This window comes from Filicampus tigris, chromosome 6 (assembly GCF_054856515.1).
Source record: "Filicampus tigris isolate MCC_2025a chromosome 6, RoL_Ftig_1.0, whole genome shotgun sequence".
NCBI lineage: Eukaryota > Metazoa > Chordata > Actinopteri > Syngnathiformes > Syngnathidae > Filicampus > Filicampus tigris.
Window position 1 is genome coordinate 10,124,135 of NC_141222.1, and position 12,640 is coordinate 10,136,774.

Below are 12,640 nucleotides of genomic sequence, written 5' to 3' on the forward strand. Positions count from 1 at the left end.
AACAAGACTTTTTGTCCAAAGGTGTATCGACAAAGTATTGAGCAAAAATTGTGAACACTAAGTTTTTATATTTAACTCATTCAGTGTCAGCCATCTTCAGACCCTCATTTTCCCTACTCATATATATATATATATATATATATATATATATATATATATATATATATATATATATATATATATAGAGAGAGAGAGAGAGAGAGAGAGAGAGAGAGAGAGAGAGAGAGAGAGAGAGAGAGAGAGAGAGAGAGAGAGAGATCTCAGGTGTGCTTGTGGATACAGTATCCGTACAGTATACAATAGTCTGTGTATGTTAGGAGGGAGGGGGCGGGTCCTCTTTTTATGTTGTATTTTGGATGATTTTATTGCACTGCACTTTGAGTTGCATTTTTATGTATGAAAAGTGCTGTATAAATACACTTTCATTGATTGATTGATACCTTGGATTGAATGAGTTTTAAATTAGCATATATTTATTTTTAAAAGACTGCTTTTTCCACCCCTGGCAGATATAGTGAATGCAGTTTGTAATTGTCAGTATGACAGAGGGCCAGGAGCACCGAGGAGCATTTCTGCGGTCGGACCTCCACCTCGTGTTCCACCACACGGTGGCCCTGTCCTTCTCCTGTCGAAGCAGCCCTTCTTCCAGCCTCCACGGTCGTGCGGCTCTTCCTCCCGCCTCCCCTCCGCCTGCTTGCCTCCACTCCCCCCGCCACCCTCCAGCCCCCCTCCCTCATAGTTGCACAGCTCTCTCCAGTCTCCAACCGCGCTGCACAGTGCACACGCACCGCCGCTCCTCCAGCTCTGTGCTGCCCGCTGCGAAGATGGTTGGCGGCGCGTGTGCTCGCAGGCTGGCGCGCCGGTCTCGGTCCGCCCTCATCGTAGCTCTCACGGTGCTGCTGGTGCAGACGCTGATCGTGTGGAACTTCAGCAGCCTGGACTCCGGTGAAGACAGCCAAGGCGACGGAGGCTCCAACGTGCGGCAGAAGAGGGACCGAGTAGCGGGCAACAAAGCCGCTGGCAGCGACTATTTCCAGCATGGGCTGCAGCGGCAGCGACAGCGGCAGCGGCAGAGGCGGCAGCATCTTCCGCCGCCTGAAAGAGGAACCTCTCGGCACATACAGCAGCCGGTAAGACACATGTTATATCCCCGCGGTGGACGATCCGTGTAGCCGTGGTGGACGCAGCTGGCTTGGTAGCCTTGTCCTCCGGTGTAGAAACGCACGACAGGGCCTCAAACTGCACATTTATTTGTTGTCTTGAACGTAGACAGCCCGGGAGGCAAAAAAACAGCATGCCTGCAGTCACACACGTGTGGCCTCTTTGCTCCTCTGATGCTGAGGACAGGAGACATCACTCTACTCCCGACTGGAAATGCAAATGCCAAAGCTGTGGATGAAATGTGAACTCAGTGGTGTTGGCCAGTGCCACTCCGGGCCACAATGACAGCATGGGATTACCAATCTTTCCATAGGTCTGTTATCTGAGAAGATGGCAAACAACACAGCCATTTGCTGTCAAATTTAACGTCATGTAATGTTTTGCTTGTTCATTACCTTTTGAAGTTGATTTGGATGATTTTGTTCAAATGAATCAATACGCTCACTAACCTCAACTCTTCAATCTTGTGGATGAAATAAAAGAATTTTGTCTGTAACTGAGCATTTACAAAATAGTAATGATCACAATGAATTGCTATTGTTGGAGTGGTATTGATCTATCAATATGTTTATTGGTTGTAGTTGAGAATGGTGTAAAAGCGAACGATGTATTTGTCCCTCTCATGTACCACTCATATGATTTAATAACTGCAACCTGTAACCACAATTTACGTATTATTAACTTAAACCATGAACCTCTGGTATTATCTTTTAAGGCTTGTGCTTCAGCTATTGTGCATTGACTTGTATTAGGTTGAGCAGTACCCAAGTTGTATGGCCAAACAGTTGTGAAAACTTGAACTACAAGGGTTTATATGATTGTGCAATCAAGGAAAATCTAAAAATGCACAGAACAGTTACGTCTTTGTGGAATATCATCGTAAGAAGAGCTGTTTCAATGCCTTATAGTGACTAAAAATGAATAAATAATATTATTTATTTGTACATTGAGCTGAGTGGGTCCTTGCGCGTTGCAGAGTAGGCAACTTTGTGTTTGAGCAGGTCTTCCGCTCAGCATGTTATGCATTTTTACAGCATTTTTACTGGCATTAAATCCTGGAAAATTGAACTTCCCTTTCACGTGGTCTCACAAGACGTTAGGCTGCCCTAAAGAAATTAGACGCAGTTGTGTCAGGCACTCACGCAGCATTTTCCCTTCATAAAACTGCCAGCCGTTTAGCTTCTCAGACTGCGTGCGACCTGTGGACAACTGGGATGGCTTATGATAAACTGTGGCCTTCACACACAGTCACTTCCCCTGAGCCATGTACTGTATCATCTGTCTCCTCCGCAGACTTTACAGTGAGACAGTCGCTTCTTGTGGTGGGAATGTTCATCCCACCTGCCGGTATCTTAATAGTACAAAGTCATGCCATGGACGCGTTGCTTATCTCGGATGAAATAACACTGAGATGCTCGGAGTTAATTTGGAACACTGTTGTAGATTCATTACCGCTACCAAAGAATTTATGCCAGTCCCACCTTTGTTGCCAGTTGTTTTGTGAGGTTGTGAGCAGAATTTTTATGAACAACGTTTTATTCATGCCATAGTGGTGGGACACGGGCCTTGGAAGAACTCATTTGTTTTTGCTATGGATCCAGATAAAGGTGTTGATTCCGGCTGTCACTGACAAATATTTTTCGATTTGACCATTCTATCGACTATTCCATCGATTAATTGAATATTCAGATGTAATTTCATTTTTTCATGCAGCTGCAAAACAAAACCTTTTTCCCTGTTTACTGTTTATTACCCAATTGTTGTTGGTTATTTGGTATTGTTTAGTGACTAAAAAAACAACTAAACAAGAATTAAGCAATATCACATGAGAGGGATTGACTAAACTGTTTGAAACTGATTCGGTTACTGTTTTGGTCATTGTTTTTCAAAGTGAAAGCAGATGTTTGCAACTATCTTATTTTGACTAAACACAAAAGATGGCGAGTCTGCTTTCATGATGGACTACCAGGGGTGCGCAGAGGGCGGGGCCATCCGGTTTTGATAGAGTGGCCATCAGAAATGTTTTGTGTGGATCCAGGATTTGCTCTTCATTTTTGCTAACATTGGAAATGGCATTTTTCTTATATTTTTTTCAATATCACAACATAACAGTCTTGCAAGACAGTCTTGAGGCAGTTTTATATGTGAAGACGGACAATTTGTCTCACGATTGTTCGGCCTTGGCAGAAGTTCCATTCTGGCTTTGTTCGTCTATGGTTTTATTTTACTTTTCAGAAAATACAATTCATTGTCACAAAGAATCAGTTTGTCAGAATTGCTTCATTGTACGGTTACACAAAATTAATCAAATGCGTTCCATTATTAAGACTCGCGCTTTCTCTGCATACATGTGCTTTTACTGTCATTGGCAAGGTGAGGGCAAGTCATCTCCTTGAGACACTTAAAACAGCCTTATTGAGTAGAGATAGTCCGATATGTTTTTTACAGGGCCGATACCAATAACGATTATTCGTAGTCAAGGAGGCCGATAATTGTTATCTGATATATTCAAGTTCAGCAAAAAGAAAGATATTGGCATCAAAATCTAAAAAAAAGAAAATCCTTAACTGTGTTGAAACATCTTAAAGAATGTTTATTGAACAATTTTTCAGATTTGCATAATTTGTTTTCGTTTTTTAAATTATTCTTAATGTTTTCCAATATACATCTTTGTCATTACCATGTCTTCAAAAGTTAAATGAAAACATTAGCGGCATATAGTTTTCTACAGTAACTAAAGTCCTCCAAAATGTCTAAATGACAGAAATGTTCAAATTTCACTTATCTTTGTTTTGATTTCAAAACAAAAACAAAAAGTGCAGAGTGTTCCCAGGGTCAGTAGAATCTCTTATAAAATGAACTGAAAATGTAAATGAATAGTTCCATGAAGTTAACACAGTTTTAAATTGATTTATTACCAGCCATTAGATTCTTTTAAAAAGGCACATGCCAATATTTGTCATTTCAGTAAATATCGAAATCAGCACAGCCGATAATCGGTCCATCCCTATTAATGAGGGTCTACCAGTCTTGTAAGTGGTCTGTCATTGTTGTCCCACTCTTTGCAGTGCTCTATTGGGCATATTCAATTTGTCTCTTCTACTGTAGATGCATGCCTGCCCTCAAGTGGAGAATCACTTTTTTTTTTGCCTACGTACCATTGTGGGTGGTGTGTGTGAGTGGACGTTAGAGAATGTGGTTTGGCAGAGTTGCCTTGCCTTAAAGGTGACGCATAAAACGGCAAGTGACGCTTGGTAAGGCACAATAGCTCATAGCAATGACAGCAGCACTTCTCATCTGCAGTAGAAGGAGCCATGCAGAAGCCACAGTATGACAATAGCTGCATTTTGATGTGGCAACTTGTGCTGGATGGAAATATGTTGAATATGTGATTTCAGCTGGGAGGAAGCTAAACTTGTCTTTAGTGGTTGTTTCATCTTGTGGGAAGTGATGCAAAGTGTGTGGAGAGATTTTCTTCTCTTAGTCCGATCCAATCTTTTTTACTTTTGTATATATTTTTCTAAATTCTCCTTAGTTTTACCGTTTGCCGAATCCGATGAGACCCTCTGTTTCGTTGTACCTTGTATCAGGTCAGAACAAAAAATGGCAATACATTATTGTCATCACTGAGACTGAGCCTGAGTGGTAGACATGAGTCAATGTTAATCTGCCAGATTTTAAACAATCTGCTTTCAGCAGAAGGCAGAGGAAGTTTCTTCGAGCTTCACATCTGGTCGTCAGCTTTTTCTTCCCGTTTGCCATTACATACAGTCAGGATGTTTCCAGCGGGTGTCCACGTTGTGAATTTTCCCTGTTAGTCATTGTATAGTGTGTAACATTACCTTAGTTGTGCGTTTTTTCCATCTCCATTGCGATGTACAAATCATTCACAAATCTTTCCCATGGCAATGTGGGAAAAGGTGGTACTACACGTCATATTTCCCTGTGTTGTCTCCACACGTTTGCCAGCACACACCACAGATGATGTTATTACAACAATGTCCATGGGCTATAGCAAATATGATTCATTTCTTTTAAGTTATTAGAAACAACAAATCCTTATTCTGAAGAATTAGTGATGGATTGCCTCATGTAACGCCCAGCAAAAGGAAAACCAGAGGACAGACACTTAAAAAGAAGTTCGATGTTGATTTGTATGAAAATGAGACACTCAAAAAAGATAACACTACATGTCTCTTGCGAGTTGCTAGTAAAGTTTGAAAACACAATTTCCATTTAGAGAAATTCTTTGCTCTTTTTTTAAAAAAAAATGTTTTATCTTGTGTAGTTCTGATAAAACGACTTAACTGCACAATATTAAAATATATATTGGGGCTGCACATTGCACAACATATTAAAAAAAAAATGCGATAATGGTCCAAGCAATATGCATACCGCAAAGACATGCGATAATTGTCTTCTAAATTTGACTGGTCAAATGCTAAATTAATTGCACATCGCCACCTAATAGTTGGACGTTATCCAAGGGAATTGCAATTAATTAGCTAACACATTGAGCTTGCTTATTTTGTTGCATGAAACAATGTACTTCTCATATTAATGTAAAATAATAAATAAAATAGTGGGAAGTGGGAACTATGAGGGAAAGGCCCTTTTTTTGTTACACCACATGTCACAATGCTTGGTCAATAAAGGCTTGGATGCAGATGTTTACTGTCATGACCTCCACTCCATTAATTAGAGCAGAGATAATGACATGTGACCTCATTTCTTTCCTGGATTGTTGCCAATATTAGGAACTGTAGCTAAATAAAATCAGGATCATTTGCAGCGTTATCAGTTCATAACACTTAACAGCTAGAAAGCTATGCAAGGTCACTAATAGTGTCATGGTACATGTGGCTGACTGAGTGGCACCCATCATGGGATTGATTCCGATACTGTAGGTATTCACGTCAATGGCTTTCCTCATGGAAGTGTGCCTTTTGACTACCAAACCTCAACTGGGATTAAACACCTGCTTCCCCATGACACCAGTAAAAATGTATGGCTGGATGATATATAGCAACAAAAAAATGCAATGTCTGTTGAGGTTACACACTGCACTGAAATCTAAGTTATCTTATTGTCCTACCACATCTAAAAAGACATTTTTGGCCACACAGACACACATAAATGCCCAGTTGCATTGATATGTATGTAATTGCAAGTATGCAGCATCAACCAAACTCCACCATATTTATCGCACTTAAGCACTAATTGTGCGATTGACTACATACACAAATATCCTGATACAGTTACTTTTGGTAGTCTAAAATTTGCCGCACTTTGTCTCCTGGCTTGTTTAAGTTAACTGTCAAACATATTTGAAATCAGTGACAACATCTTGACGTTGATTAAGAGCCAGTCATCGCGTGACGCTTAACAGCATGTGTTGTTGACGTGAAGAAATAGAAAAAACACATAGTTGCATCCCTCAAGTTGCTTCTTTGGCAATTGCATTTGTTTCCAGCCCATTTCAAATGCCAGTCACTGTCAGTGTTGTGTATCATAGCGCAGCCATTTCAGTAGTCGTAATTGACTTTTAAATTGTCACTCCAATGGAAGTAAATGTCACTGCAATTTGAGCGGTTCTGCTTTATACAGACCTCCAAACATACATAATTACAAGTCAAAGAAGAAAAAAAAATCAAACATTCCAATGATTGCATCAAGAACGTGCATCTCGGTGAAACCTTTAATGAAGTAAAAAGAAAGTACAGGCTGCTGATCAGTCCATCAGTCCATCTTCAGTCTTTGAGCCTCTTTATCAAATGCCGTGAAGTCTCAAATGGAGTTGGAAACGTAGTCAGATCTGAGGGAAGTGGGATGCACCTCAGACTTGAAAGAGGCACATCGAAAACCTCAGACACTTTGATGTTGAAGTGTAATTTGTACACATGACGCCATCACACTTCAAATCCCGCACTGGGAAAACCTTTCATTATTATTATAATACCTCTTGAGAAAAAAAACGAGTTCGGAGCTGATTTGACACACAGTGCTGTCATGGAATTGTAAGACTTCCGACTATTTATAGTGTGCAGGCTAAAAGTTTGCGTATCCATAGCAGCTCAAACACAGACACGGACCTGTGAAACACTCCTTGGAGCACGGGTGCTGAAAGTTGTGCAGCCTCTTCAGTTCGGTATCCATGTAAGCATGTCTGAGGCTCCTTTTCTGCTACTTTGCTGACTTTGTGCGAAGGACGAATAGCCCTCCAACTGATCAACAGGTGTCAGGATGTTAGAAATACTACACACAACGGGGGATAGAAAACCTACTGGCGTGACTCATCTTTGCCATGTCAGCTCTGTTGACTCTCACTTAGGAGATGAGAGTGCGGGTAAAGGTCCATGAGCATCATGTTGGACAGTTTACATGGTTACTGCATCATTAAGCTCAGCAATGCGGGGCCAAGTGTAAAATCTGTACGTCTAAAATGTGCAGATTTTTATTTTTGCTTTCATGCACTTTAAAATGCCAAATTAATGATTTTTACATACTTGTTGCCACTATGAAATACGGTTGGTTAACATCTCCTTTGGATTTGATTTGGTTTCACATCTTTTCCATGGTTGTCAAATGCTCGTCCTCTTCTTACTGTTGCCAAAGACTGAAGGAATCATTCCACTTTTGTTGCTGCAGAAAGCTAAATGTAATTGAGGTTCCATAATAAAGATGAAATATTAAAACTACGTATTTAAACATATGAAGTGAATGAAGGACCGACCTCAACACAGACCTTTAAGAGAAGAAAGTGAAAAAAGAAAGCAAAGAATAAACAGTGCGTCGGAAGTTATACAAACGCAAGGCTCCAGCAGCATCAAAATCTTTGAAAAATAACATATCGTAATTTGCGTGCAATGTAGTGTCTTCAAAGGGTCACTTTTTGTCTCGCCAATCTCCAAACCAGAGAACAAAGCAAAGATATCCTTGCTCTACTAAGGCATAACAGTGTTATATTGAAGCTAACCACAAAGTGATGTGAGCTACTACACTTTTTCCCATCCCCTCAACACTGATGAAAAATAACAAAGCCACTAGATTAAAACTGCAATCTTGTTACCACCTATGAGATCACACAGAGAGTTTTGATTCATTGAGACTGATAAGCATCTCAATGCAAATTTTTGTTTTTTTACTCTATTTATAATTGCCCGTATTGCACAGGCATGTTTATGTGTGTGTTCAGTATGAAGCCCTATAATCTAGAAGCATCAATCACCAAAACTGAGGCCATCTCTCCAACTGTTGCAAGGTACCCCATTGGCCCCCACCTTCAATTCCCCCCCATCTTTCCATCATCCTCTGCTGCTGTTACAGATGGTTTCATTCCCAACACATTAATAACACATCGTCTGGATGAATGAAGCTGTATAATACGTAGCGTTGCCAATAATCCCGTAGGTAAGAGGCTTAGCAGACAACCCGTGAGAGACAAAGAGAAAGATATGAAGACGAAGCGGGTGAGGGGGTGGGGTGTGTGTGTGTGTGTGTGTAATGTGTGGGTGTGTGCGTGTGTGTGTTGGGGGGGAGTTAAGTCTCTCGCTTTCCGAAGTCTGGTGCCCAGGTTGATTTTGCTACCACAGATGTGGACTCACACCGTTTTAGCATTGGTCTTATTTGGCCAGTTGATTGACTCCAAATGTGTTTCATAATTCCTTTTTTAATGTATGTAGTGTTTATTAAAGTGTTACTGTCACATATCATGGCTAAATTCCAAATACATTTCTAATAACTGGACTTGAAATACAAACCACATTTTCATGAGGCTAAGAGTTGATTAGATTTGCTAGCTAGCATCCCAGCTAACTGAGGCTGGTGGTGTGATTGATCACTTGTCAAGCACAGGACCGAGAAATATCGACAAATAAACATTTACTCTCACAACTCACAACTACACTCAATTAAGATTGAGTAACAGATGTTTAGTTCAATGATTTGTTGTGACAATAGGTTTTGCAGTGGTTAATTCTACCAGTACTAATGCTATTGTCTCCCAAAACATTGAATGTGAAGTTCTAGGGAGAATTGCATCACCGTGTTAACATAATTTTGTTGTTTTGTGTGCTAAAATATTCTTTGTGGTGCTGATATCTCAGCCTTGATCACCTTATCTGTAGTCATTGTATCCCCTGAAGCATTCCCCATGAACAGCCTTCTGTTAGCGTCATTAGCCAGTATGGAATATGTTTATCTCTCAGCCGTAATGGCCACATCACGCTGAAAATCACTTGACAGTCTGTCGTTGAGGAACCATGTACGGTTGCCCACTTTTCTGCAGTGCGACTGCATTGACATGCAACATGCTGATCCACACGATACACGGAAATTGAATCACACCCACACACCCTAATAATGGCACTGAGGATGAGCCACTTTGTTGCTATCTTCTCCTCCACATCATAATCTAATCTCTGCGCATTCTGTGACTGCATTAAAACACGGTGTCAGAAAGAATAAAGGGACTGTGATATTAACGTGAAGACATGAGTGATGTCATGTCATAGTGAAGAGGAAGGGACTGTCTTCCTTTTCATTTAAAGCCTTATTGCCCTCCTAGTCCTGTGGAGCAAGTAGAGACAGTGACGCTTTTATTCTTTCTTCCTCCTTTTTTCATCATCTCCCCACGACTGGAGATGAATACAAACAGGCCAGAAGAGTTGACTATCTGTGATTAAGAGAAGGAGTGAGTGAGGAAAGAATGTGAGAACAAGATGGGCAAAGGGAGGCAGGAAGGAGGAAAGAGCTGATGCAATAAAAAAATGTGTGGAATAAAAGAAAAGATGAATGTCTCATCCCTTCTAAAAATCCAACATTGACTCAAATCCTGAGTAATCCTCTCGGAAACCTGGTTGGGTTTGAAGGTCTGTTAGCGAAAAGCATTTGAGGCAAAGATTGTGTAATAGGACAAAAAGTCTCTGTTGAAACAAAACCACAGCAAATCTATCACTTAGGGCTGCAAGTTGATTGGACTCTCTAAATTGCCCCTAGGTGTGATTGTGAGTGCGGATGTTTGTCTCTGTGCGCCCTGCGATTGGCTGGCAACCAATTCAGGGTGTCCCCCGCCTACTGCCTGAAGACAGCTGGGATAGGCTCAAGCACGCCCCGCGACCCTTGTGAGGAGAAGCGGTATCGATAATGGATGGATTGATGGACATTGTTTGAAATTGACAGTGAAGAAAATGCAAAATCATGAATTAATTATGATTCAATTACTGGTATAGTCCATAACATGTCCAAAAATAGGCAAAAATGTTGATCATTATTTAAAGTAAAAACAAATGTTTTATTTTGATTCAACACAAAAATAATCAGTCTGCTTTCATGGAGGACTACAGAAATCAGTCCCTATATTTATTTTTGACAGTAATTAAAAAAAAATGCCTTTACTTTTTTGGGCATATCAGGTGTTTGAGATTTTTTTTAAAGTTTAACCTACGAAAGGCTGTGCAGTCCAGATTTTACCATGCGTTGTAATTTTGAGCTATGATGTTTCAGAAAAAAATTCCACCAATTTCTGAACCTAACCCTAATTCATAAATATTACTAAATATATTACTATTGTACATATTACTATTAGGGATGCTCCGGTCGATCGAGCACCGATCAAAAATTACTTGATCGGAATATTCGATCAAAGCCTTTTATTGCCGATCAAAACATCCGATCGCCCGCAGCTCATGCTTGGCTGCCGCGAGACGAAATGGCAAAAAAGTTTATTTGTTTAATACGCGACGACGTTCCTCTGTCCACTCGCGCCGCCCTGCATGCAACCGTGCCCGCCCACGTGAGCTAAAATGACTCCAATTGAAACGCACCGCCAGTAAGGCTCCCTAACGCAGCCGCGCCTCCGCTGCGAGCAGAAGGGAGGGACGCAACACAAGGCTGCGAAGCATGAGCTGCGGGCGATCGGATGTTTTGATCGGCAATAAAAGGCTTTGATCGAATATTCCGACCACCGCAGTTGATGTGAACATAGCATTATCTGCTGTGTGTGTGGAGTTTTCGTCTTGTAATACTGTATATGCCATGAAAAGGTACCTCGCGCGGGGAGCATTGGCCAAAAGTTTCAACACAATCAACTTAATCCGACATTTGAAGAACAAACAATTGGGAGACTATGGTGAGTTTACGAGGCTCACTGCATTGAATAAAGTCAAGGAGGACACGGCACAGTATAAGCGCCATTATTGCCACAGGGAGACGCATTGTAGGTCACTTGTGGGAAACAGACCCACTTTATCATTTTATAATTCACAAAAAGATTAACAGTGACTTTTTTCTCGTTGACAAATGCACAAGACAGTTTGTCTATGCACAAGACAATAAAGTTCCTGAGTCGTTTCAATTAAGGAACTCATTGAATAGTTTATTCAAGTGAAGCCTGCCTGTGCATTTTTCTACTTTGATTATTTTCTGAAACATGCAATGTTTAGGTGGCATGTTATTTATTTGACTTTTTGCATAATTAAGTCTTTTGAGACTGCTGATTACTTTGATCTGTTAAAAACTGTGTAACTAAAACCTAGTAAATTAAAGTTTTTCAGTTATCTTTGTGACTGAGTAATTGTTGTATTGTGCCAGCAACGGTTTTGTATTTCTTCATGCTTTTGAAAATATATTTAGATTTTTGTCAAAATTACGGCAATAATATGGCTGGTTTTTTTTAGCAGTCACCATAAATAAATGGAAAAATACACAGATATTCCATGTGATCGGAATCGGTATCGGTATCAGCCGATCTCACTCATGCATGGTATCGGTGTCATAAAACCTGATCGGAACATCCCTAATTATTATTATTATGAAAACCTGATGTGAAAAAAACAGTCACTGCAAAAAATGCATCTAGAAAAGTTTATTTGCATCTGATTAAAAAAAAAAGTAAGGATTGTAGAATATAAAGACCAGTGTAGTTATTGAATACTTTGAATCTATCTGTCGAGTAATCAATTAACAGTTGAACTATAGGTCAGGGCTCCGTTTCACAAAGCGCGTTTAGTGAAAACTTGGAGTCTGCGAACACTGAAATGAGGGAAACTGAGTTTTCTGTTTCAAAAAGGGAGGTAACTCAAACCAGAGAACGAGGGGTAACTTGCCGGTTTCAGAGAGAGAGGTAACGCAAGCTCTCGGTCAGTTACCACAGTAACAGACTCTCTGAGCCTAACCTGGTCGGTTTTTCTCAATACGCTCCTTTGCGTTGAAAACCATGTGAATAATAACGTTTTATTTGTGGGGAAAAATGGGGGTGGCGTGAGGGTGAAGCCGTTTTCCACCAAGCAAAACAATTTAGTTCAGTCAAGCATTTTTGTGTTGCCATTATCAAACGTGAAACTTACCACTCTGACCATGGAAATGGAATGAGAAGACCACAAAAACACTCAAACAATGCTTGTCTTCTTCTTGTAATTAACAACCACATGCCAAGAAGAAAGAACACAAAATGCTGGCTGTCCTCCATGTGTCTTGTGTT

The 12,640-nt window shown here is 40.5% G+C and overlaps 1 protein-coding gene across 1 annotated transcript in view; it reads left to right on the top strand.

The window, feature by feature from the left end:
• The first annotated feature begins 768 nt into the window (after positions 1 to 768).
• The window catches only part of xylt1 (xylosyltransferase I), an 82,484-nt gene continuing 70,612 nt past the window's right edge, over positions 769 to 12,640 (top strand). Inside the window, exon 1 of the mRNA XM_086034259.1 lies at positions 769 to 1,130. Coding sequence (XP_085890385.1) covers positions 825 to 1,130 — 306 coding nt within the window. The 5' untranslated portion in view covers positions 769 to 824. The remainder of the gene's footprint in view (positions 1,131 to 12,640) is intronic.